Source organism: Alternaria rosae (genome assembly GCF_020736505.1).
Source record: "Alternaria rosae strain MPI-PUGE-AT-0040 chromosome Unknown BKA58scaffold_2, whole genome shotgun sequence".
Classification (NCBI taxonomy): Eukaryota; Fungi; Ascomycota; class Dothideomycetes; order Pleosporales; family Pleosporaceae; genus Alternaria; species Alternaria rosae.
In genome coordinates this window covers 1,063,180-1,088,404 of record NW_025763571.1, presented here as the reverse complement: position 1 = coordinate 1,088,404, position 25,225 = coordinate 1,063,180, and the positions used below count along the sequence as shown (strand labels likewise).

The window sequence follows — 25,225 nt, the reverse complement described above, 5'->3', positions numbered from 1 at the left end:
GTATCATGCGTGTTCGCCACGCTCACACGCGCAGCCTGGCATTGTTTCAGAAGCTACATTCATATGAAGTATCTGTCAGACAATTACGCAACTGTTCGGTGATTCTGCGCAGAATACCTCTATTCCAGATCGATCTCGCACCATGCACTAGACATACACATGTGTGTTGAAAGATGTCTTGGTCATATCCTCGACAAAACGTCTATCTCCGGACCTACCCCGGCCTACCCCACCTCGGCAGGTGAGCTACTGGCCTTCCTTATCTGGCACTCTGATAGTGGCCACAGCATCCGATGACTATTTGAAGATTTATATTCATCACCAGTATGATCACCTATTTACTTAACACATATCATTCTGCATCTTCACGCAGACATCGAACACAATCTACCATCAAGAATCGATCTTTGATCACTTCAATCTAGCACAATATCTGTTCTCACAGCCATGTCATCTACTATCCCTCTCAACACCCATCGAAAAGCCTTGATAGGCTCACCTTCAAACTTCTGGTCGCACTCTACCAAGAATGGCTTTGACCTCACCCATCCTTCTACGCACTCGTCGCCAACTACGGGACCCACACATACAATTCAGACACGAGCTGATGCCATCACAATTGACCCTTCGAAATCCGCCCTTGTCATCATCGACATGCAGAACTTCTTCCTCTCCGAAGCTTTCGGCCGCGGCCAAAAGGGTCCTGGTCACATCGCTTGCGAAAATCTGGTCAAGTACGCTATTCCAGCTGCACGAAAAGCTGGCATCAGAGTCGTATGGGTAAATTGGGGGCTTACGGAGGAGGAAGCCAAAGATATGCCGCCAGCTGTGAAACGCGCATTTGGTTTCTTCTCCATTCCGGAAGATGCCGATTTCAAAGCCGACGACGCTTTTGGACACCAAGAAGGAAGCGTGAGCATGGATCGACATGGCAAAGAAAACCAGTCTTTCTACCGTGGTATCGGGGCTGACTGCGGGATACTCAAGTTTCCAGACGGGAAAACTGTAGACGGAGGTAGATTGCTCATGCGCGATTCTTGGAACGCAGCGCTTTACCCTCCACTTGATGCCATGTATGTCGAAGGCAGCAAGTTGGGGAGTAGGCCTGACGTCTGGATCCATAAAAATAGGATGAGCGGGATGTGGGGTGCCACCACACCCCTCAAAGAGTTTCTGGATAAAGAGGGCATTAGGACCTTGTTCTTCACAGGTGTCAATACCGATCAGTGCGTGGGTGGAACCCTGACTGATGCATTCAGCAATGGATACGACTGCGTGTTACTAGGTGACGGATGTGGGACTACGACACCAGACTACGCGCAGCAGTGTTGGGAGTATAATGCCACTAGAACCTTTGGATTTTGTGCGAGTTGTCAACAGTTTGCCGAGGGTGTGGGTGGCTCTTGAATATGTAGTCTATGTATCTTCATTCGAATACAGAAACTGATGTAGAAGAATCGTGAGTACAACTGTAAAGTCAACGGTCTGAGTGGAAATTCTCCATAGAGTTCCCAGGAGCATCTTCATTTAACCAATGGAAGTATCCCATGAAGATTGTGGTACAGCCGTTTCTCGCCCGTTCGATCAAGTGACTACGCAGCGTGGTGCTCGGTTCTTCGTTCCTCAGGATGAGATTGCTCTGGACTAGAATGGCATTTGGCCAGTCTGTACTGAGGCAGTCGATAGCGCCTTCTACTGTTCGTGACCCGTGTACCGCTGCTCGTTGCATCAGGCGAGGCACGCTCTTGTCTGATCAACCGAACACCATGGAACGATCGCCTGCCAGTGTGATGACAAGAATATTGAGCATGATGTGCGAAGCCCTTGTCAATGTAACTTTGACTGTGAACAAAAAAGATGAGTGCGAAAGCAGTAGATGGAGTCTTTCTGTAAGAACAGAAATACGCGCTGAGCAATCTTTGTCTCATCAAACGCATAGGCAATCCACGCATAATTCGGCATCGTGAACAAGCACGCAGGGAAGAAAGCTGCCAGCATGTCTGATAGGCCTGATCTTTAGTGAGCATGAAGCAATGGGAGACGTCCACGAAGGATAACTCCACAAGCTGTACGGTGTATTAGACTACAACAGTTGAAGTTCTGCAGGAGTGACGCTTCCTGGTCTGACGATATCGCCCCGCCAAGGCCGCCGCGGACATCGGAAAAAGCCTCGGCTAAGCAGCGCGAACGCAAGAAGCAGCTCCGATGCTATCCCCCACCCTGGTTCTTCTACATCATTACCGGTGATACCCCCGAAACATTACGCTGCCAGGCGCTGAGGAGGAAACATACACAGAATGTCAGGATTGAGGATATTAGTGCCCGTCAAGCGGGTCATTGACTATGCCGTATGTTCATTACACTAATTCATAGACATGGCGCATGCATGTCCGACTTGGATGCTTGAAAGAGTGGCTTCGAGGATGAGAGCACTCAAGACGGCTGTCTCCACAGCGAATGTCACTGACACCACGATCAGGTCAAACCCCGCGTAAACCGCGCCCAAACCGCCGTGGAAACCGCAAACGTCAAGCATTCGATGAATCCCTTCGACGAACTCTCCATCGAAGAAGCAGTCCGCATGCGCGAAAAGAAGGCCCACCATGCAAATGCCCCCAACGTAGAAGAGATCGTCGCCTTCTCCGCCGGCGTCCCCAAGTCCCAAGACATCCTCCGCACAGCCATGGCCATGGGCGCAGACCGAGGCATACACGTAGTTGTAGAAGAGAAGGACGCCCTGGAGCCACTGGGCGTCGCGAAGCTTCTACGGAAAGTAGTAGACGAGCAAAAGAGCAATCTTGTAATCCTAGGCAAGCAAGCCATCGACGACGACGCCGGTCAGACAGGACAAATGCTCGCAGGCCTCCTCAACTGGCCACAAGCAACTCAAGCCTCCAAAGTCACAATCAACGATCAAACCGTCGAAGTCGTACAAGAAGTCGACGGAGGCGTGCAAACAATCAAAGCCAAACTTCCCATGGTCATCACCACGGATCTGCGCCTCAACGAACCCCGATACGCTAGTTTACCCAACATCATGAAGGCGAAGAAGAAGAAGCTGGACAAGAAGAGTCTGAGCGACTATGGACTGGACACGGAGATCAGATTGAAAACAGTAAAGGTCACCGAGCCACCACCACGGAAGGGTGGTGTCAAGGTTGAGGATGTGGATGGCATGATTAGCAAGTTGAAGGAACTGGGTGCTTTGTAAAGAGCATGCCTATGTACCAATAATCCAAAAAGACTGAAATGCAACAAAAACGGACGGATCCTCGCAGCGTTCGTGCGACTACAACTTGTCGCCATATACGTTGTCCCCCATGACCTCACGATCCTTCACGTCCAGACTCCCGTAGCCTGGTTCCATCTTTCTCACTCTTATATCTTCTTCATTCTCACTACAGTATTGCACGTTCTCGTTCTCGAGATACTCCTCAACCCCATCGCTGTCCATCTCGCTCCTCTTGACATACCCGCCGGTCCAATCATTCGACTTAACCCTCTTGATACCCACCCAACCCAATTCCTTCTGCAGCCCGTCCAACTCCTCCACCTCCTGCTCGCTCAGTCCCTGAACTCTTTTCAAAGTCAGAAGGGAGTTGATCCTTTCCGAAGTCTCCAAGTAGGATGACCGGTCTTTCTCGTTCCATTTTGCGCTGTATATGTCTTGTTGTTCGAAATTGACGCGTATGGTTTCCCACCAGTGAGATCGCATGGCTTGCGAGAATGATCCGTCGGGGTTCTCCTGGTTTGAATTCATGCAGTAGAAGGCCGTTGTGTTGCCGTCCAAGGAATCTGTCCAGGCCACTCTTGTCTTCTTCTTCCCCATGTTTCCCTCTTCGCCCGTGTCTGCATTAGACTTACAGTCTTGCAACACGCAGTCAGCCAGCTTCTTGTCCGCTGCTTCTAAATCGTTGAACCACGCGACAATCTCAAGATATTGCTCGGAATTTCGGGGGTACTCTACTTCGATTTTCCATTTTTCTGCGAGCGGGGTACCGGAAGGGGTGACGAGAATGTTAGTGTATGCATGTTTGATGCGATCGTGGCCGGTCCACTGAGAAGGGAGCCTGGGCAGTTCGACGGAGGCGACGCGGAATGTGGGTCTGTCTTTGGAAAGTGAGTGGGAATGGACAACCAGGTAGATGGAGTTGACTGGTATTTCGGGTATTGTGCAACTTCTTGAAAGAAGACTTGGAACAGGAGATGAATGTACTTCTAATATGACTTAGGCTTCGAGATGGACAAGCTTTGTGTAGAATGACCTAATTTGCTAACAAACTAGTATGGTTGCTTGAAAGCATGCCTCAACATTTGCTACTACCCGCTACCACCTACATTTGGTCTAGGTGTGTCCCTGACATATCTTGGTTCCCCAAAACTAACAGCTACAACCTCCCACCAATACCTAGTCATGACACTCGCAGTCCCATCATCAAGCGTCATCGGCTGATGAGCAACGTAGAAAGTGCGTTCCACCATGTGATCATTTAGTTCCGAAACATCCCAAAGAGACTCTGGATCTTCTGTCACCTTGATACCGGCTTGCTTGAACTCGCCTATATGCTTCTTGACTTCATCGACCAGGTGCTGCTGAGCGACGTCCCCGATGGGGCTATGATCAGAGATTCAAACGTCTTCCTCGCAAGACCTGCTATGGACTAACATCGTTTTCCACCGTCCACCGTCCACCGTCGGCAGCTTCCGCTTCCACTTCCACTTCGTCGTATGTGTTGTCATGGTCTTCAGGCCGGGTGAAATCCTGGTTATGCCGGATCTTCTCCGCCCAGCTGAATGAGGGTCTCCTACGTTTCCCACCGGTCCTTATCTGCTGAGCAGTACGGAAGTGGAGCTGGAATCTGAGAACTATGTAGATAATATCTGTGGCCATTATCTTTCGTGAGAAATGGCGGAGATGAATATAGACATTCTGTATTGCTCATGGACGCTTTTATACACATCTCTGGTTACTAACGAGACCGCTGATGCTAGCCACGTAGAGGAGCCGTGCTACCAGAAGCACCCCAAATTACGAGGACTGTGCAGCAAAGAAACTGAGGAAGCTTCCCGTTGTAAGGCCGCCAACCAAAGATAGCGACATGAAGCTTCCTGCTGCCTCAAGCTCTTCCGGTTCAACCCACTCAGCGAAACCCATCATGCAGCTGCTACCCAAGTAGCCATTTGTTATGCCGAAGAGTAGCTGTACAATGAAGAGATAGAAGAAATCGGAGTTGACGGCAGCGCCTTTCCCACCGATGTTGCAGAGGAAGTACAAGGGTATGAAGAGTACACGCGCGATAGACAGAAAGAACAAGAGGCGTGGACGATGCGTAAGACGAAGGGCAGGCAGAGCGGGTCCTACTCGACCCATGAGGTCACCAAGGTTCCAGAAAAAGAAGCCTAGAGGGATGAAAGTTGCTGGTTGGAAAAGGCGAGGAGCCGTTGATGGATCGCGTACACTTAGTACTTGTGGCGTGAAGACGGGGAAGAACATAGTAATTGCAAAGGTGATGAAGACGGCGCCGGCGAGCCAGAAGAGCTTCTTGAGCATCCTCGTCAGTGGTACACTCTTGCGCTCGTTGTGGGTTGAATCGTATTCGGGCCCCTGGTCGTACGATGCTTGCGACATACGCTGCTTAGAGCTAGCCCTGGAGAGGAGGTAGAAGAAGGCTACCAATGTTGCCGCGGAGACGGCCGTGGCTGTCAAGAAGTAGATGAAGGCAGATGTGCTTGACTCTTGCGGTGCTCCGTCGGTATGCTGTTTTTTAGGTACAGACAGAACCGATATGATCTGGGTGATGGAAGGCAAGACACCGGCAATGCCTTGGCCAGACATGATCCCTTGGGTATATTCCTCTCTTCCAAAGCCCGATACATACGCAAAGACGCCGTTCTGGCACAGGCCTGTCGCAAGGCTGGCGCTCAACACCATGACCATGAGGAAGGCGAAGTAGACACCGACGGATATGTCCAGGAAGAACTTTGTGGATATGGCGAGAAGGGTGAAGACGACAGCGTTCAAGGCGAGCGATGCGACGATGCGTTTGGGGTAGTTGGCACGAGCCTGGAGCTTGGTCAAGACGATCATGGAGCCAAGGTTGCCTACGGTGGAGACGCATAGAATGGAGGACTGGAAGTTGCGGAGGAGGTTATCATTGGACTCGAAGCGTCGCTGGAAGTACGGAGCTGCTGCTAAGAACATGTTCCTAGTACAGTCAGTATCATGTCTGCAGTGATGTCTGAGGTACCCACCAAGCCCATAGCATGGAGACACCCAAGAGGGTGAAGACAGCATAGTCCGTCCATGAGAATGCCTGATCCTCGCGCTCGATATGCTCGCCATCTGGCCGCTCAGATCCTCCTTCTAGTGGCTCATACGATGCCGAAGAGTTCTCGCGATCGAACATCTGCCGGATGCGATCCATGGTGGGACGTGTCGTCGCGTTTGAGGTGCTCTCGGGGATGTACTGCGGAGTTGCGAAGATGCCGATACACGTCTACGAGGAAGAGACGTCTTCAAAAGGGAGGCGAGCACTGTATGAGTGGACACGGGCGGACATGTTCAAGCCGTGGCGGTGCTAGTAAGACTCATGATCATATCGCGTGGGTGAGCTCGAGAGTCGACGGGTGACACGCGGGTGTAGATCACGCTAGTGGACTGGGGCTCTGCCTGCGCGGCATCTGGATTGCTTTGATGTCACACCTCCCCGCGCTGCCCCTCCGATTCGCTGGACCGACTCACCACCAAATACTTAGCTGCGAGCGTCAAGGAGACCAGAGGTCACTGGCTAGAACTACGTCTTCACTCGTTGCCACAAATATGTCACACCAACTCCCACCCAATACAATCTCCATCAAGCGAAAGCGCACCGATGCGCCTGTCGACTCCCTCAGGATCGAACACGGCGGAAAGGATATCAAGCGACAAAGAAGCAGCGACTTTGCATACAAGCGTCTCACCAAGCCGGGCGACGATGTCCAACAGGTATCAGCACCACCAACGCCGACTCTCGCGCGACGCTTTCGCCTCGATCCCGTGTCCAGGATTGGCGCTAAACGGCATTTCGTAGAGGAACAAGAGATCACCAAAGAGAACATCCCAGCGGGCGGACAAGTGCAAGCGCCAATACCAGAACCTACACCAGACTCTACACCGCGACCACGAAAGCGGCCAGGTGCCGGCAGCGCACTACACCACTCAGCCAAACCCTCGATACACCGGAAACCACCTGTCACCGAGCCCTCAGAAAACGATGTACGCAACCTGGAAGCCCTGTCAAAAGAGGTGGAGAAGGTAGACAATCTCGAAATACCCCTCCCCTCGCCTTCGAAACACAAGCCCAAAGCGCCAGCGAAACGCTTTGCAGAACGGCACCCGGATAAGGCGGCAGCCCTCGCAGCCCAAGATGGCACAATGGCTGATGGCGACGCCATGGATATTGACAGCGAATACGTATACGACCATTACGTCCGGGAACCCGTTCTACCAGACGCCCCCGCCCCGACAGGCACAGTCGGTCTTCTAGTCATCAGCGAAGAGGACGCAGACTGGTGGGATAACGACGAGAACAGCGACCGAGAGTTCGACACGGATGACGAAGACGAGAACGCAGAGGATTACTACGCCAACGACTATCCTGAGGACGAGATGAGTGACGACGACGAGTTCGATCGGAATCTGTACCAGTCCAAATACCGCCATGGAAGTGACGATGAAGAGTACAACATTGGAGACGACGACAATGCATTGGGAAGCGGCGAGGATGAGGACGATCTGCATTTCAAGATGACGGTACCTAAAGCACAGAGAGTGGGATATTGGGGTATGCAAGGGGAGTCATAACACAGTAGTCTACAAAGACACTGTCTGTTTTCGCCGCCCATCAGCCATGTCATCTTCGAATCATCTATCTCTCGATACAGTCTCAGTGTCTCGTCAGTACTAGACTAGAGAGATCAAGCCTCTACAAGAGATCAAAGGGATGCCATTGATTTCAAGTGATGAAGTACGTCCATTACTCCCGGTAATCATAAAATCAAAGAGGGTATCATGTCAAACTCCCGACCCCAAATAATACATAACCCAAGCCCAGGGGTACGTAGCATGGCCCCGCCCAAGCCTTTCTACCCCATGTAGAACCATCATGTGCAAGTCATGTCCCATACGTGAACGCGACTACATCTTTGTACGCTTCGACTCTCACACCAGATTCCTCATCAAAGAGCAGCGGTTGACGGGGTACACTGGCCGTGTTCCGCGTTCTCCTTGCCTGCTTTATCTAACATAGCCTCCCAGGGAATGTCAACGTTCGTATTCGTAACCTTTTCCTCGTCATCGTCTTTACCCGTGGCATGGGATGGCCCCTCCAACACAGCCTTATCGGGAAGATCAGCATCCTTCTAGGTAGCGCTAACACTCGCCATACTACCCTTCCGCTGTTGGCCAGGTCCGGGTAGTTGTCCAGGGAGTATCTGTCGAGGTCCGCCTGTACCGATAGCACTTGGCCTCCTGCTCCCTGCTCCGCCATCCAGACCAGCGCTCAGAGGTGCGCCGAATCCAGCGCTCTGCGGAAAGTGCTCATTGGTTGCACTCAATGGCGCGCCCATCATACCGAGTGCCATCCCCCGTCCAGTACTCATATTATCACCACCCGAGAACATGGACCCGCCTCCGCCTGGGGGTGCCCCAAGTGCTGAGCGGATCATGCCTTTCATGCGGATGTATTGGTATTTCGAGCGTTGTGAGGTATGCGTGTATGTTGCCATGGGCCGTGGCCGATGTCGAGAGAGGGCAGCCATGATAGAGTCTTTCTCTTCGTCGGAATCAACAGCGCCTGAGGGCTCGAGATCTTCAGGAAGGGGCGCGTTGGCATCAATGAGGGACCCTGAGAATATGTTAGTACAAAATGTTTCTAGCTGGGTGATTGTAGGATACAGACGTTGAATCTTGGCCTGGTTCTTCTTCTGATATTGCGCCAGCAACATGTCATACGGTAGACTTCGTCCTGGAACAGCCCTCTTCAGACCCATGCTATGGCTCTTGCAAGTTAGACTTCTTGCACAGTATCCGCCGTTTGGTAGGGAGACACCGCACTGCCTCTCAACATCGACAGGGCCTTTGGGCTTTGCTCCCTTCTGCTTGGGTTCATCCTTCTTCTTCTTCTTGGCGTTCGGCGCCTTCTCCGCGTCTCCATCAAGTTTCCGCTTTTTGCCCTTCTTTGCGCCATCGCCGTCTATCGAGGCACCCTTAATGGCTGACTTGCGCGATTTGCCGCCCTCGTCATCTTCCCCCTTCTCTTTCCGCAGGGCTGCGTCTTTGGCTTCCTTGGCCTCCTTCTTCTTCTTTAGCTTCTCCTGCTTCTTGTTCAAGCATTCACGAATATGTGCCGCAGAAGATGCGCGAAGTACAGGTCGGCGACAGTGTTTACATTGTACTGTATCCACCTTATCGTCTAGGGGTCGGCCGCTGGGGAAGCCAGCAATCGTTTTCTCGTCCAGAGGATTAATTACAGGCGAGGTGGTCGATGGAGCGGGGGCTTTGTTCTCGACGTCTAGTAATGTGTTAGACCGCTCTGAAGACTCACGTGCATGTACAGATACAGCGCGTTGTGGGTGACGTACTGGTCGCGTCGCTTTCCTTCCAGTTCCCAGATATCGACGGCTTCGGGACCGGCTTCTTGATCTTCAATTTGATCCTGGCTTTCTCCGATTTGACTATGTCTTTTACTGCGCTTGTGTCCAGTAGGCTAGAGTTGCCTCCAGATTCTGTGGCTGAAGGTGCTGCGGTACATTAGTTCCATCGTAGCGGCGCCGGGGAGGGGTGCGGAGTTGAGCTCACCCTTTCGTGCGCCATTCGTAGCCATGTTGGCGGCTCCACGACGGCTGCGGAGTGCTTCGGTGGACCTCTAATCGCTCCGAGAGATCTTCCCAAGTGTAGTGGAGACGTATCCGATGTCAAAGTGTCTCTTGTTGATGGAAAGCAACAGGTCTGGTTGCATGCGCTGCTGATGGCGGCCTCCGGTCGCGTCAAGCAGCCGCGCATCGCGTACTAACCGGAAATGGCCAGCCAGTCAGGTGCTACCAATCGAACATGAATACCTACGTAATTCAAGGATTGATGCCGAACGTGGAATACAGCGCGAAACAGATACTTCACATGACATACGGAATTTAATTCAATCTCTTTTTGGTATTTCTAGCTATACTAACAACGTACGCTCATGACAAATGCTAAACGCCATGCACGTCAAGATCGACAGAACGTCGACTGAGCACACTACCGAAGAACCAGCCAAAGATAAATATCCGGTAAAACCATGAATCAAGTCTGCTGGCAAGACTGACCATCGCAACGGCAGTCAGCTCTGCATCATTCCGAACTCCCTAAAATGCTCAACATGTACTTTGAGCACCAAGGCTCATGGTATCAAAACGCCGTAGATCGCCAAAGTATGCTGTGTCGTCATTCGTAAATGTACTGCTGTGTTGCTAAGGTCCTCAATAGCTCTGCGGAGCTCGTCACCCTCGGGTGCATTGCTGCCCAGTAAGCTGATATATATCTTGTGGCCTTGGTTTAGAGCAAGCCTGTGGTCGTTTTCACTTTGCTTCGCCTCTTGCGTGGGCTTATGGCACCAAGAGACCGCATTAACGGCCTCGGCCCTTGGCCTTGAATGCCTTGACAGGCTTCGCCTTACCCTTCTTTGGCGGTTCGTACTCTTCGATGTGGTTGTGGCCGAACTCCTCACGCATGATGCTGTTGGTCCAGAGCAAGCAGCGATCCTTGGGGGTGTCCTTGTCGACATGGGTCTTGTTTCGCGTCGACACTCTTGTCTTGTTGTCATCATCGTCCTCTTCCTGGGGCTTGTTGGAGTCCTCCAGATGCTTTCGCATCTTAAGCATGTATTCGGCGATACGGTCACGGAACGCTTGTAGCTCCTTACGCAGAACACGTTCTCGATGGCCGCGCTCATCGAGCCACGCAAGTAGCTTGTCAATGTCCTCCGGGTCGTCGTAAAACGCCCACTGATTCGAGTTGGACAGGTGCGTCGGGCCTTCTTCTCGTTCTTTACGCTGCGGGATAGTGTAGCCAAAGCGCTGCATATCTTGAGAGAGGGCAGGCTCCTCCAAGTTTGGACCAAGTTCATACTCGCTCGGTCCCTGTACCCAAATTCGCCCGTTGGCGTACCCATACTCGGCGGTAGAGCTATTAGGAACACCGCCGAACGGCATACCATTGTGCTCGAACCAGTAGTACTTGTTCAAGAATCGATCCTTGCCAAGGATCTTGCTACGATGCACAAGAGTTTCGCGCAGATCATCGTCAAGCTCGCTGATGTTGTCCTCGCACTCCTTGAGCTCGTCCTTCTTCTTCTCAATCGCCTGTAGCAGTTTCTCCCATTCCTTCTGCTTCTTGGTCTTCTCAGCATCTGCCTTGGCCTTCTTCGCCTTCTCCTTCCGAGCTTCTTCAGCAGCCGCCTTGCGCTTGTTCTTGTTCGCCGGACGGGTTCTGCCCTTGGAAGTAGGTGCATCGTTGCCACCGTTTGCTTCGGCTTCGGCAGGTTCCTTGGATCCATCGTTAATGCTCGTCATGGATGTATCCACATCCTCGTTCATCTTGGCATCCGTAGGCGACGCCGGCGTGTTGGCAGGAAGGTGGATCTTACGCTCCAAATCCAGCTTGAAAAGTTCATCAGCCAGCTCTTTGCGTTTGCGCTGGTACTCAATCTTTTCCTTGCGCAAGCGAGTCATTTCCTGGGCGGCAGCGACCAGCTGATCGCGGAAATTCTCAGTGACAATAGTGAGATTCAGAATCATCTCGAGCGCAGAGATGCGGAGGTTAACATCGAGCTTCGCGTAGTTGGTGGCAATGGTGGTGATGGTAGGTTCTTCATCAGGAGGGACAAGCTCAGTAAGGATTTCGTCACAGGCTTCCTTCCGCGCGGGATCAAAGGAAAGGCGATAGAGGAGTGCGACAATGACTGCCTGCCATCCACCGTCCGCAAAGTTGCGAGTCTTGCACTGCTCGACCCAGTCGAATTCGTTATCGAATTCCTCGGCCTTATGGAGTTCCTTCGGAGGCTCAGGCGTAGGTGTACGTGGTTTTGCAACAAGTTGGGCTGCACCCGACTTCCTCAAACTACTACGAGTAGTTCGAACAGGCGGCTCGGGCTCGGGCGTGGGCGTTGACTCCTCGCTCGAATCTTCGTCTGATGAATCCTCGCTGTCGGCCATGTTAGGTAGGGACGTCTGGATCTTCCCCGAATCATTGATAATCTGCTTCAGGATTGCACAGTGCATCTCTACAAACAACTCACACTCGACTGTCTCATGTGAGAACCGCATAGCGTCGACAAAGTCATCGAAGGTGAAAGAGTCTAGCATGTAGATGGTATCGTGAACGTTGAGAGTCTCCCAGATACAGAGTAACGGGCCAATACTCTTCATCAAGATGCCGGTCTTTTTATCGTCAGCCGGCGGCTCGACTCCTTCGGGAACGTCGTCGGAGAAGAACTTCAATGGTGGTCGGTTGACCTGTAGACGAGGTTGCTTGATCTCTAGGTCCTCGCATGGGTATTTGACATACTCAATAGTACGGGGCGGTGGAGGTGCTTGTTGAGGCTGTGGAAGGTTTGTTGGCCGGGGACCTTGTTGATGGTTGAAGCTGGTTTGGAATGGGAAATTGATGGGCGGGCCATGACCAGGCGTATGCATCTGCATTAACTGCGCAGCAAGGTGAGGCGGCACCTGAGCCAGGATATTGGGTGGTGGACCAGTCACTATCTGCGGAGGTCCAGAGTAATTAATCGGTGGGCCGTTGACAAAATACGCTGGCCGATGAGGGTTTCCAGCTGCCCATGGAGGCATCACACCTTGTTGTGCGTAGGGCGGAGGGCCGCTTGCGGAGAAATTAACAAAGGTAGGCTGCGCTTGTCCAGGTGGTAAAGGCAGTCTATGGCCATTGACATGAGGACCATGACCGTTGGGCATCTGCTGTGGGTATTGTTGTTGAACAGGTTCGGTCACACCGTTCGGTACGCCAGTGGTAGCCCTCTTAGCAGCTAAAATAGCCTCCCGGGTCTTCTTGTCAGGAAGCTTAGTGGGTATGTCGTATCGCTTTGCCAAGCTGTCTTTGACCATCCATGGCGCACCAATCCATGACTCACGCTTAAGGGCATTGCGAAGGAAAGCTTTCAGTATGAGCTTGGAATAGGTCTTTCGATCGCGCTGGAGTTCTGAGGCTTTGTATTTGGTGACGGTTTCACCGCTGTCTTCCATAGTGATGACGTAGGTGTAAGTCCGAATGTTATCGTCCATGGACTGACCACTGAACATGCTGTGTAGTCGGCTGCTGTCCGTGATCTCAGTAATCTTGCCGAAGCGGCGCGAGTGGTCGCCTTCAACGGAAACCCGATCATTCAACATGAAGTGCTCCTTGAAGTGCTGCAAATAGGTCAGCGTGGGTTTCCTTGTAGGTTTTGGTTTCGCTTCGTGGACATACATCGTAGACATCATTCACTGTGTAGTATGTCAGCAGCACTCCTGGGCTAAGCAAGCAAGACTGACTCACCTAGGTCATCCATCCGATGGTGGTCTTGAAACTGGACATAGTGAAGGACAGGAGACCTTAAGCCATCCGGGAAGATGCTGTTGATCTCTTTGGAAGCTTCCGTCTGCACGGATGTTACCTCTTCATCGGCCTTGACGAGTATTGACGTGGAGCCTACCTCGCTCTCCTGGGCCTCGAAATAGGTATAGCCTGAATGACCAGTCGCCTGGCAAGTGAAGCTCCGCTGTTGATAGAAGTCGTATCTACATCTCATTAGCGACATGTACCTACCTGACGTCATTCCATATATTTTCCTACCTCTCAAGGAACCGCTCATAGTCTGTGAAGACCTCTCCAGTCTGTTCGATATGCCACACCTATCCAGCGACTTTAGCATATAAGTTCTATGGTCCAACAGAGTATGTAGCGTACCTCAGTGCTGTCGTCGAGGTTCTTCGGCAGGGGTTCGAACTTGACGGGTTTACGCTTGTAGAGAACCTGGAAAACAATCAGCACACGCTCCTGTACAGAACGCGACCCAAACTATACCATGGTGGTTTGATCCCTAGCTCATGTAGCCCGTTCGACGTCCACGGTACCGCGTCGCAAACTTCGGAAGTGTCGCGACAATCGAAGCGCGCCGATTACCTCTGCTCGAGGTAATTCGCGGTAAGAGGTGGGGGCAATGGCCCCTCTGTAGGCAGTTGATCAATTGTCTGTCTCTACGCGCCAGGAAAGGTGTTTCGAAATCGTCGTCGCAGTCTTCGGTGGTCCGAGTAGCGTTCCGAGACGCGTCGATCAGTTCCGAGAGCGCGTCCAGGCGACGTGTTGGTGGGTTCGTGGATGGTAAGAGCGTGGTAGTCGGGAAGTTGTGAGGTAGGGTGGAGAGGATTAGTCGAAGAGTAGTCAATGGGGGAGAAAAGCGAGCGGAGGGTAGTGGAAGAGGCCCGTAGTCCCTTGGCACTAGTTACCATACTTGATTTGGCAAGGACTGCCTTCGCACCCTACCACCCACGCATCAAAGCTACACACCCCACTACCATCAAAATATCAACATATTTGGACTCTTTCGAATCGTAGCAATGAGCTCTATCATGCTGCGATATGCATGCATCAGTTTATTCACTTGCTGCAAACCCTGTGCATTATCAAGTTCTGTGATAATCGGTCATGAAAAGCTCATGCCTCGAGCCACCCCGAGCAAACCCTTGGGGGCAGCCTGACCCACTTGCTCAGACACACCAACTTGAACAACCCTACCCCAACATTTAGCCGCACGTTAGAAGGCATAATATTGTATGTTGTATCAAACATCATCCTGGATATCTTCACAGTATCAAGTTTACCCAGGAGTGCTTGTTCACTACCATGCTCGCACTGCCGTTATCATGGTTCCCATTTGCAGCACTGGTAGCAAGCGTGCCATACCCTTAGAGTATCCCAAGCATCCGCGAGACTCTCCAAAGTGACCCAACAGACAGAGCTCGTTCCTTTTGAAGGCCACCACTGGGCCGCATGCGATTGCACTTTCGACAAGTGCTGATCAAGAAGATATTCAGACGACAAATTTGCCACATCCAGAGGAGCTTACTTCCCAAGTCATGGAACTAGCAAGAGCTATCTTCTAGACTTATTGGATACTTATGCATCTACAAATCAAAGTAAACTACCAAAAAGCCGACCCAGCTGCCCACCACTCCGACGGCTGAATACGAACTTGTGAACATGAGCGGCAGGAATTCATACCGAGAACCAAACACCAGGCCGTGAACCAGTGAGCAATATGCAATCAAAGGTATCGAAAGGGCGATGTAAAGCAGGGAGAAGCGATCAAGTAAAAAGATCCTAGGCTTGGGTGAACTATTGTATGTTAGCGGAGACCTGAAAGAAAGGACAGGTTACCTACGCAGGAGCTAGCCTATCGAAGGCGATAAGGAAGAGTACGAGCCAGAAGATAGTATAGACTGTCTTCACAGGGAACTCGGCTGCCGTGTAGAGGAGAGGAAAGAGGGATACATGACCAGCGACAGCCAAGGGTCGGAAAGCGCCGAAATATCGACGATCCTGGAGCGCTATCAAGCTAAATGGGATTATCACGAGCAAGATTGCCTTCTCGTGGACATGCCAGCCGAACAAGAAAGACGCGTAGCCACAAAGCGTTACAGCACCAATGAAGGCCTCCCAAGTAGGTTTGTACAAGAGGCGCAGGAGGACGGGCTGGATGACGTTAGTTCAACCGATCACCCAGGGTATAGATACACGTACTATTTGTGTTCCAAGAGTAAGAAGGAAGCATATCAATGGGTCTATGTCCGGAAGTACTGCGAAAGACGTGTCTCCCACAAGCCCTCGAGTGACGCTATTGACTGCCTCTTGGTCAAAGTGCAGCCCAAGGCGCGGGGCCACTGGCAGTGTTAGCTTGATACAACGTGGTAGTGGGAAGCTGCATACGGTGAATTAGGACTCGGTCAGAGAACGAGTATATCGCCCAGACGTTCGGCGCCCAGTAGGCATGACACAGACCTCGCGAGAATGGGAACAGGCGACTAAACACTTGCCCTATCTGTCCCCACATCGCGAAGGGGCCAAAAGCGGCAGCGAAGACAGAGACGATACCCACGCCCAATTTGATGCAATTGAAGAATCGTATAGTGAAAAGGGGGAACGACGACCGCTGCCCCAAGCAGTAAGCGCGCAGAAGATAGACAAAGTACGCAGGCGCGAGGTACAGGTAGATGTGCTTGAGACACAAAAGCGCTGCAAAGAGCAGACCAGACAATAGGAGGGTCGAGTTGTTGCGAGCCAAGACCATAGAGAGGACCAAGAGGCCGTAGAGGAAACCATTATACTGGAAATGGACATGGTCGATTATCAGCAGTCCTGGTGACAGTAGGACAGAGAGTGCAGCAGCATGAGCAGTGACTTTGGACTTCGACGTCTTCACATAGCTGGCGAGCATTTAGTAACGGACAGATCAAGTAGGGTGGTGTGTAAGTACAGGTGCAACGCGTAGACTAAGACGAGCTCGGTAACAATGACTGTAGTACGCTGGAAGTATACGGTCTGCCAGCTGTTGTAACCAAGATCTTTTACATTGAGCAGACCGGGATCAACATAGGGTGCAGCTTGAGACATTAGCCATTCAAAGTAGGCGAAGAACGGCGGATAGTCCAAGGTCCATTCAGACGTTTTCTGGAGCGTGTTAGAATGAAACTATTGCGTGGCGCTGATGACATGGTTGTCTGACTTCGTAATACCACTCCTTGATGGGTAGGGAATGCGTTAGAGCAAGCCAGTTACGATGAACCTCGAAGTCGGTCGACTTACTGCCGGAGATGGTCAGCCATGACGAGGACGCAGACTTCAAAATTGTGCAGCAAGACATACTAAGCAGGGAAAAGCAGCACCTTGAGCGCTGTGGCCACGACGGCGCACTGCGCAATGGACGGAGACAGCTGTGCCATGGGAGAGTTGACAGCGGGTTGATGCATGATCGTCGGAAAGCACAGATTGACCAGTCGCTCGTAGTCGGACGTCACGTGCTCGCTTAGGGATGATCCCTGTCCTCCAGCACCCGTGGTCTGCGTATCTACCGAACACGGTCAACCTTGGAAAGAACAGCATACGCAAACGTCATTCTAGAAGTCAGCAAACCCTCAGGGGTAAGCATGACACACGTGGAGGTTTCGCATGATGGCGTTTGACATCTGATACCCCGAAGACGGAGCGCTCCGTGTTTGTTCCACACATGGCGAACGTTCGCAGTAGTATACCCCGGAGCCAGACCAGACGGAAACGCTCAGTACGGCTTGCTGAGACGAGGCGATGGGCAGGCTGGCACTAAGGGCTATCCTTACGCCTGGAACTGGAGCCGCCGCAATACGATCTGGACCCTTTCGTGTTCGCGTGACAAACGAAAAAAGGGACCCGTCTTAAGAGCAGCACTATCAGGCGGCTCGTCTAGTCAGGGACGGAAGTGTGCATATCTGCAATTACCCGTTGGCCGCATCTGCTGGAGGATACCGAGCTGCGCCGTTGGTAGCACAAGACCATGTACGCCAGGCACGGGGGCGCGTCGCTGCACGAAATACCACGCCGCCTAGCACAGGCGTCTACGGGGCCAGAGAACTGCAGGGCAGCGGTTCGTGGCGACGGTGGTTTGCACGATTCAGACGTGGCCTGCGCGTTTAAAATGGGCGGTGCGCTAGTCGTCCGCTTTGGGCTGCCTCATTTGCGGCTGCCTCCTAATGTGCCCTGCTAGTTAGCATTTCTCACCGACCTCTTTCTTCTCTCCTCCGCTCCGACTTCAGGTCGCATCCCTCTTCTTCGATCCCCTTCGTTCATTATCTCCTCTTCTCCCCGCATCGAGGCTCCCGGCAAAGCTTGCTTCTTTGCACTTCATTTTTATTGTTCGCTCTTTTGGTGCACGCATCCTCAAACAAGCCAAGCGAGTTTGTTCTTTGGCAACTCTGGCCCACGGCATTTAATTGCGCCTCCGCTGCGTCCACTGTGCAAGCCTGCGACAGTACTCTTCTGGACCTCTGTGCCTGCATCCTTTAGGCTCCGATTGCCTGCGTTGTGAGCGTGTCTTGTATTGTTAGACCTGCAAACGACTCGTTGCCATTGTGCTTTTGGAAGTACGTCTTCTCCAATGCGTCTTCCCTGCCCTGAAGCTAATGTCCCCTAGAACGCTCTACATCTTGTAATACAGCAGCATCTTCGCAAGCCCGGCGACCTCTCTGCAACCGGTTGCAACTTCACCTTCTGCCATACATATTTCGCCGTCCGGTCCAACGAGTCCCGGACGCAATAATACACCTTCACCACGGCGGTTCTATCTCAAAACGCGCGGGACAGCTTCAGTCTGCCTCCGCACCTCCTCGGTATGCAGCAACACGACGGCGCCCCGAACGCCCCCAGCGGTCCCCGTCTACAGTCGAGCTTCCACAGGCAGATGAACGGCGGTCACCACGGCTTCTCTCACGGCGCCTTCGCTACGAACCAGCCCGGCTATGGCGACCGACACCCGGAGAGGGCGAACAACATGTCCATCAATACCGGCAGACTCAACCCTGGTAACCAGAACGGCAACGATTTGCAAACTCCAGGAACTGGTTTCGACATGAACTTCACCCCTCTGCTCCCTTCGCAGTTGCTCCTCGGTAGCCCCTTCCAGCCAGGCTCGCCCTCGGCCTTCGCTTCCCCGCAGTTTCAGAACTTTGCACAGTTTGCTGGCCAGAATCAGTCTCAGCAACAGAACCACCAGTCCAATCAGATGGGAAGCCCCTTGCAACAGCCTCTTTCGCCGCAGCTGTACCAGAATATGGTTTCTCCCACCAGTGGCTTTTTTGGTGGACCCCAGTCACCTACTGGAGGTTTCCCTGGTTACGGCGCGCAGGGTCTCGGTGGACTCGGCTCCTCAATGCCGATTGCTCCCGGTCTTGTGTCCGGAACTAGCAGGACTGTATATTTGGGCAACATCCCTCCTGAGACTTCTGCGGAGGAGATACTCGGCCATGTACGCAGTGGTCAAATCGAGTCCGTCAGGCTTCTGCCAGACAAGAACTGCGCATTCATCTCCTTCCTGGACAGCAGCTCCGCCACCCACTTCCACTCTGACGCCATTTTGAAGAAACTGTCAATCAGGGGTCAGGACATCAAGATTGGATGGGGAAAGCCGTCGCAGGTTCCCACATCTGTGGCCTTGGCTGTGCAGCAATCGGGCGCCTCTCGCAACGTCTACCTGGGTAACTTGTCCGAAGATGTTTCTGAGGACGAACTCCGCGAAGACCTAAGCAAATTTGGTCCCATCGATACCGTCAAGATCGTCCGGGAAAAGGCCATTGGTTTTGTTCATTTTTTGTCCATCGGAAATGCCATCAAGGCTGTGTCTCAGCTTCCCCAGGAGCCAAAGTGGCAAGCGCCTAGGCGCGTATACTACGGCAAGGATCGGTGCGCTTACGTTTCGAAGACCCAGCAGCAGAACGCCGCGCAGTACCTGGGTATCGCGCCTGGCTACGCTCATGTTCTGAATGGTGCGGATCGCGACATGATCTCCAATGCTCTTGCTCAGCAATCTGTCGCTGCCGCCGCGGTCGCGACCTCTGCTGGTGGTGTGAACAACTTGGGTAACCGAACAGTTTATCTAGGTAACATTCATCCCGAAACCACCATTGAGGAGATCTGCAATGTTGTGCGCGGTGGTCTTCTTCATCACATCAGGTATATCCCGGATAAGCACATTTGCTTCGTTACTTTCATCGACCCCACATCGGCTGCCTCCTTCTACGCTCTTAGCAATCTCCAGGGACTTATGATCCACAACCGTCGTTTGAAGATCGGATGGGGTAAGCACTCTGGTGCTCTCCCGCCTGCGATCGCCCTTGCTGTCAGTGGTGGTGCCTCGCGTAACGTCTACATCGGTAACCTAGATGAGTCCTGGACCGAAGATCGCTTGAGGCAGGATTTCTCGGAGTACGGCGAGATCGAGCTGGTCAACACCCTGCGCGAGAAAAGCTGTGCATTCGTCAACTTCACCAACATTGCCAATGCCATCAAGGCAATTGAAGCGATCCGTGGCCGTGACGAATACAAGCGATTCAAGGTCAACTTCGGAAAGGACCGATGCGGTAACCCTCCTCGTCAGATGAACAGCCAGCAGGCCCAGGCCCAGCAAGCCGGTAGCGATGGTCTCCAGTCACCATCGCCTATCAACGGACTGCATCCCAACCGTGCTGGTGCTTCAGTCTCGCCGACTGGCTCTGGCGCACCAGGCTCTGGCCAAAGCACTAACGGACAATTCCCTTCCGTTCAAGCACCGGCTTCAGGTAACATCATGAACTCCGGCAACAACAACCCTCTCATGATGTACCTACAAGCTCAGCAACAGCAGCAGCAGCAACAACAGGTTGAGGCCAGCATGCAACAACAACAGCAGCAGCAGCAGCAGCAAAACCAGCAGCAATCTTTCCAGTCGCCGCAAGCTGCTTTCTACAGCGCCGACCTGAACACTCCTCAACCGCACCACTCTCATAGCTCCCATCAAAGCACATCGAGCTTCAGTCTGATTAACGGTACGTCAGCTGGTGGCTCTGGTGCTACTACCGTTGGTGGCCTCCTCGCGCCCTCGAACCTCAACTCGCGTGGTCAACACTCTCGCGCTGTGAGCCTGCCCGCTTTCACTCAGGGCCCCTTCAACCACTCCATGCAGCAAACCCAAGCACCTCAGCAGGGCTCTTTCGGTAGTCTAAGCTCCGGTATCGGTGGCTTCGGCAGCGGCAACGGCGGTTACGGTCTTGCCATCCAGGGTGACGGTGGTCTCCCTGGCTGGGCAGAAGAAGAGGTTGGTGCGCAGTAAGCCTAACCTGGATGTCGTGTATCTTCTTCATTGTGCGATACTTACTCTTCATCTACTGGCTGGTTATTACTACTACTCCCTTCTTTCGCCTTCCCAGAAATTTCCTTTTGCATATGTCTGGTCTAGGGTTATGGCGCGAGCTCATCAAGCTTTGGGGATCGATCTTCAACTATGTGTTGTAATCTGAATGTGCGCAAGATGTTGCCTTAATACTTGATCTTAACACCTTCGCTTTCTTTTCTTACTTCTTTGCCCTTTTACGTTGCTGTAGTTTAGATACCTGTAGGGATACCTAGGGACTTGGTAGGAGGCAATGAGACTAGACGGTCGTATGAGTGTCTAGGCAGGGTAGGCCTGGCATATAGTCAATCAAACTGTAAAACTATCATGATCCGCTTGCATGCTACGCTATATTAGTGCGTGTCGCGTCACACCTGTTGCCACGTATCCATCTCAAGCTCTCACATTGGGTATCTGATGATAAATGATGTCATGCAAACATTCGCTCAACCACGCATGCGCAGAGCATCGCACCACATGCGCACCGTTGCCTCCTGCTCCTGGCCCTTCTTGCTCGTTGTATTTGAAGCCATCATCACTTCCCTGATCTCTGACCGACCCAGATCGCGCCCATCTTTGATCCTACTCCAGCAGTCGCGCACCACCGCCTGCGCATACTCAATGTCGACTTCCTCTTCATCGACTTCCATCGCTGTACCATTCTCCATTGTGCCATAGCCTGAGTTCATGTTGCCATCCGTGTCCTCAGCGCCCAACGTTGTGCTAATGCAGACCACGACGCCGGGTGATGAGATAGCGCCTGACTGCGGTCCTTCACGAGTCGCTCGTAGCTCGCCGATTTGTATTGAACAGAGGCCCCCGCTATACGATGCCCCCTCTCGCACAGCGAGTATGTGTCTCGGCGTCCACAGAGCGGAACACTGATATCGCAGTACTGAGGCATGTGCGTCTTGTTGTCGCAACGGTATCGACGTCATAGTCTCTTGTTGCGCTAGCGGTTGTGCAAAGACATATGTGCGGTTCGGCGAGAGGCTCGAAAGGTGGAGGAGGTGCTGGTATGAATGTGCGTATGGCTCTGGTTTACCGTCTGCACCCGCAGGTGCCTGGTAACCCGGAGGTATGGTATCGCGAAATGCGCGGTATGATAGCGACCATGGTGTTTGCTGTCGTGTGGTGCTTTGGAAGCTGGTCTCGATGCCTTGGATGAGGGTGTTGACGATAGCGAGAGAGGCGTCGATGGTAGTGGAGGGGTTGGAGACGAAATATAGCCTACAATATTAATTCTGTGCGAACATCAGATGTATGAAAGGTGAAGGATTACCCGCTATATTTCATCTTGTCTATGTTGCAGTGTGTCAGAGATAAATCCGCTATACGTAAGGTAGAAATGGGTGGATCCGTCGGGTTTAGACTATCGCATTTTTGTGTAGACTCTATGAGTGAGTGGCAGAAAATCTGCAAGGAAGAGCGCACATAGCCGTGTTCGTGACCAAGGGTGCCAAAATCTGAAGTGAAGATGCGATGAGTGACGCGACGCAACCTGGGAAGCTCCCACGCGGGTGGGGCAACTTTTAGCGCGTCAGCGACAACAGCTCTTTCTCATACCACTAGTGACAACATACCCTGAATCCGCTCGCCTTGTTTCTACAAGCTTGTCAACAGAACCTAAAGGGAAAAAGACCTCCACGGCGCTTTCTCATGTCTGTCGTAGCTGGTGGCAAACAAGCGTCTTCCTGTATCCCATCCTGACAGAATTCTACCCTGAACTCGCGATTTGCGGAGCTACGCATATATACGGTACGCGAGGTCCTGTCGATGCTCAACTCTACAATGTTACCCATCACTCGTTCCGAAACCCAGAGTGAGTTGCCCTGGAAGTATAGTAGAGGCCCCGGACTGAAGTCTGTACCCGGAACGTTGATGTTGGTTGTCATAGTGCTGTCGAACATCGTCAAGTCCAGCCTATCTTCGTTGACTATTTGGCCAGTTGTATTAGTCTCCTTCCAGCATGTAATGCCGGCGCCTGGAAAGTAGGCGTCAATCAAGATTCCGTACTCCGCATTGTAACGGTCGTTGATGTACTCTACCCAAGAGTCCCTGAATGGTCCAAAGTCCGCCGAGCCAGACGCAGCACGCCCAATCCGATTTCGTTCGGCCAGTACGCTGGCCCACTGCAATGGGGTCATCAGTCGCCACTGCGCAGAGATGAAAAGTGACGCTAGCAGAAACTTAATAGTCTGCCAGTCTCCGAGGTAGGGCCTCAGTGTGGGCATCCAGCCTTCCTGAAGATTTGGTGGAAATCGACCCAGTGACACACCTGCAGAGACGACGTTGCTCATAGCCCGAAGGAACCGCAAGGGATCATTGGAGTCTTCGAGGTCAATACCAAACTGCCTGCGGATATCTTCGGTTCCTGTAAGCGGTCCAAGCATACCTTCAATCGTTGTACCCATGAGATCAAAGACAGTCTTGATTACATAACTCGAGTCAACCCCAAGCTCCGGATCAAATTCGTCGTCAATACTAGGGCCTACGAATTGAACCACGGTTTCCTGTGCCGGGGGCTGGAGAGAACAGACTGCACGACAGATTGGGCATGTGTTCGGGAAGGCTTCGTCATGCAGCCACCGATCCAGACACGACCCATGGAAGACGTGGCCGCATATCGTCCGAATGACGGTATGAGTATCGGGACTCCAGGCATCTCTGCAGATGGGACATTCCGGATCATCTGAAGGGCGCGACGGCTTGGCGTGGCTAAAAAAATACTGCTTGCGCGACTGTGCTGGAGGGTGGTTCATATTGACGGAGGCTTGATCCATAGTGCGGTGTTGTTCAACTGTGTTGTACAGTGATGTATGGCGAGGAATGATTCAATTTAATAACGGATCTCCAGCCTTTTGAGGATGAAGTGACACCGCTCGCACACAGTGCGACTGCGCATATTTCACACATCATCGTGTGGGATGTGGTTCACCACATAAGTCGCCAGTCCATACATTTTGACGCAGGTAATGCGAAGGTATTCTTAAGAAAATGCCGGGCGTTGAAGTGAAAATTGAAAGTTTGTCATCGATGATAAAGTCTCTATCGTGGCTTCTACTAGACGCCGATGTACAGATAAAGACACGATAGCAGTAGAAATGCACTCAGGCAATGCTTCTGCTGAGGAACTTATTCTCGCTCAATCCTACATGCAGGTTTTGTCCAGGAATAAGGTCTTCTACCAAATATAGGGTGAATGTCAAGCAGCTTACCTGTTGAACAACCAGTGCACCGCCTTGTTAATGCCATAAATACCTTGGGTCTTTATATATTGCGCAATGCCATGGATGGTTTTGATAAACTAATGATTGACATATTGCGATGCATTTCGGTCCACCGCTCTGGTTATTTTCTATTTACTGATCAAAAGATGCTCGTAATAGCGAGGACGCCACGAAAAGATTGGCATCTTTCCAAAATTCGCTGTAAAGTCGTTTCATTCCAGGCTTTGGATGCTACAATGAATTGGCAGGATTCGATGTCTACATTGATCTGTCCGTGATCGCCCTTTGATCATATGAACTGGCCTTGGTGATCTAGAAGATCTACAAGGCTTCTGCTGAGTTCGGTCAAAGCTGGTACGGAAACGTAGTCGATCCTAGATGATACGTAGCTCGCGGTGTCCGGTTCCCAGGGATAGCAAGAACATGGATGTGGATCGAGAGTATGAATGCATTCGGCTGCATCTCGTGTCTCATTGTGTCTCGAGCAGATTACTCATCTGTGCCAGTCGCACACATCAACGCATTGAACTTGGAGTCCAGGGCTCTCAAACGCGCATCTCCTTCAACACATCTCAACACCAACGCGCAAGCCGTCTGCTAAGTGCAGCGATGCAAGCTATATCTATTGGCATGCAAGCTTTCGGATGATAGGGCGACGAGCTTAACTTTTTGTAGGGCTGTATGGTCTAACATCTAACAGCTGTCAGTGTTCGGAAATTTAACGGGATGATCCTGTCAGCAATCTCGTGTTTTTGTATCTTGCGGAGTAATTACCAGTCCCTCGGTTCAGCCTCCAATGCACCTCACGCCCCCCATGTACTGAAGACTGGCACTGCATAGCACTAGCCACACGAAAGTACTGCAGCTCCGTCGTGCGTCATGATTTCCGTAGACCCAATACGCTTTCGGAAGTTGATATCGCAAGAGCGGGGATTAATGCTCGAATGCTCGATAGGACGCATCGGCACCGCGCACTTCGCGCCTGCCTATTCTAGCGTAGAAAGACCGGCTAGCGCCTGAGGCTTGTGAAGC

The 25,225-nt window shown here is 52.1% G+C and overlaps 11 protein-coding genes across 11 annotated transcripts; 4 read left to right on the top strand and 7 right to left on the bottom strand.

Annotated features, from left to right (window-relative positions):
- Positions 1-196: 196 nt before the first annotated feature.
- On the top strand, positions 197-1,499 carry BKA58DRAFT_84825 (Isochorismatase-like protein). Its single transcript, XM_046176031.1, has one exon. It carries the CDS (start codon positions 448-450, stop codon positions 1,405-1,407), a length of 960 nt encoding a protein of 319 aa, XP_046028718.1. The 5' UTR covers positions 197-447; the 3' UTR covers positions 1,408-1,499.
- Positions 1,500-2,297: 798 nt separating this feature from the next.
- On the top strand, positions 2,298-3,211 carry BKA58DRAFT_308525 (uncharacterized protein; the record flags this gene model as incomplete). Its single annotated transcript, XM_046167208.1, has 2 exons — positions 2,298-2,348; positions 2,480-3,211. The coding sequence occupies 2 exons, from the start codon at positions 2,298-2,300 to the stop codon at positions 3,209-3,211; spliced, it is 783 nt and encodes a 260-aa protein (XP_046028717.1).
- A 39-nt stretch (positions 3,212-3,250) lies between these two features.
- Positions 3,251-4,891, bottom strand: BKA58DRAFT_451830 (uncharacterized protein; the record flags this gene model as incomplete). Its single annotated transcript, XM_046174400.1, has 3 exons — positions 3,251-4,110; positions 4,332-4,590; positions 4,667-4,891. The coding sequence occupies 3 exons, from the start codon at positions 4,889-4,891 to the stop codon at positions 3,290-3,292; spliced, it is 1,305 nt and encodes a 434-aa protein (XP_046028716.1). The 3' UTR covers positions 3,251-3,289.
- Positions 4,762-6,659, bottom strand: BKA58DRAFT_84820 (nucleoside transporter-domain-containing protein). Its single transcript, XM_046176030.1, has 2 exons — positions 6,253-6,659; positions 4,762-6,206 (listed from the first exon to the last, which is right to left on the bottom strand). Exons 1-2 carry the CDS (start codon positions 6,423-6,425, stop codon positions 5,030-5,032), a joined length of 1,350 nt encoding a protein of 449 aa, XP_046028715.1. The 5' UTR covers positions 6,426-6,659; the 3' UTR covers positions 4,762-5,029.
- Positions 6,660-6,708: 49 nt separating this feature from the next.
- On the top strand, positions 6,709-8,121 carry BKA58DRAFT_84776 (uncharacterized protein). Its single transcript, XM_046176027.1, has one exon. It carries the CDS (start codon positions 6,821-6,823, stop codon positions 7,841-7,843), a length of 1,023 nt encoding a protein of 340 aa, XP_046028714.1. The 5' UTR covers positions 6,709-6,820; the 3' UTR covers positions 7,844-8,121.
- Positions 8,122-8,400: 279 nt separating this feature from the next.
- On the bottom strand, positions 8,401-9,863 carry BKA58DRAFT_435602 (SCA7, zinc-binding domain-containing protein; the record flags this gene model as incomplete). Its single annotated transcript, XM_046173354.1, has 4 exons — positions 8,401-8,885; positions 8,940-9,551; positions 9,622-9,780; positions 9,839-9,863. The coding sequence occupies 4 exons, from the start codon at positions 9,861-9,863 to the stop codon at positions 8,401-8,403; spliced, it is 1,281 nt and encodes a 426-aa protein (XP_046028713.1).
- Positions 9,864-10,644: 781 nt separating this feature from the next.
- BKA58DRAFT_353688 (ATP-utilizing chromatin assembly and remodelling N-terminal-domain-containing protein) lies at positions 10,645-14,440 on the bottom strand (the record flags this gene model as incomplete). Its single annotated transcript, XM_046168603.1, has 7 exons — positions 14,096-14,440; positions 13,979-14,044; positions 13,865-13,923; positions 13,568-13,809; positions 13,499-13,515; positions 13,024-13,440; positions 10,645-12,618 (listed from the first exon to the last, which is right to left on the bottom strand). Exons 1-7 carry the CDS (start codon positions 14,096-14,098, stop codon positions 10,645-10,647), a joined length of 2,778 nt encoding a protein of 925 aa, XP_046028712.1. The 5' UTR covers positions 14,099-14,440.
- A 351-nt stretch (positions 14,441-14,791) lies between these two features.
- Positions 14,792-17,028, bottom strand: BKA58DRAFT_376119 (dolichyl glycosyltransferase). Its single transcript, XM_046169488.1, has 7 exons — positions 16,934-17,028; positions 16,794-16,872; positions 16,545-16,738; positions 15,998-16,494; positions 15,812-15,951; positions 15,453-15,763; positions 14,792-15,406 (listed from the first exon to the last, which is right to left on the bottom strand). The coding sequence occupies exons 1-7, from the start codon at positions 17,008-17,010 to the stop codon at positions 15,196-15,198; spliced, it is 1,509 nt and encodes a 502-aa protein (XP_046028711.1). The 5' UTR covers positions 17,011-17,028; the 3' UTR covers positions 14,792-15,195.
- A 1,200-nt stretch (positions 17,029-18,228) lies between these two features.
- On the top strand, positions 18,229-21,308 carry BKA58DRAFT_84714 (negative regulator of differentiation 1). The gene has a single exon (XM_046176026.1). The coding sequence runs from the start codon at positions 18,432-18,434 to the stop codon at positions 20,901-20,903; it is 2,472 nt and encodes an 823-aa protein (XP_046028710.1). The 5' UTR covers positions 18,229-18,431; the 3' UTR covers positions 20,904-21,308.
- On the bottom strand, positions 21,251-22,431 carry BKA58DRAFT_376115 (uncharacterized protein). The gene is made up of 2 exons (XM_046169487.1): positions 22,246-22,431; positions 21,251-22,193 (listed from the first exon to the last, which is right to left on the bottom strand). The coding sequence occupies exons 1-2, from the start codon at positions 22,257-22,259 to the stop codon at positions 21,410-21,412; spliced, it is 798 nt and encodes a 265-aa protein (XP_046028709.1). The 5' UTR covers positions 22,260-22,431; the 3' UTR covers positions 21,251-21,409.
- A 124-nt stretch (positions 22,432-22,555) lies between these two features.
- BKA58DRAFT_376114 (uncharacterized protein) lies at positions 22,556-23,979 on the bottom strand. The gene has a single exon (XM_046169486.1). The coding sequence runs from the start codon at positions 23,744-23,746 to the stop codon at positions 22,580-22,582; it is 1,167 nt and encodes a 388-aa protein (XP_046028708.1). The 5' UTR covers positions 23,747-23,979; the 3' UTR covers positions 22,556-22,579.
- Positions 23,980-25,225: the final 1,246 nt, after the last annotated feature.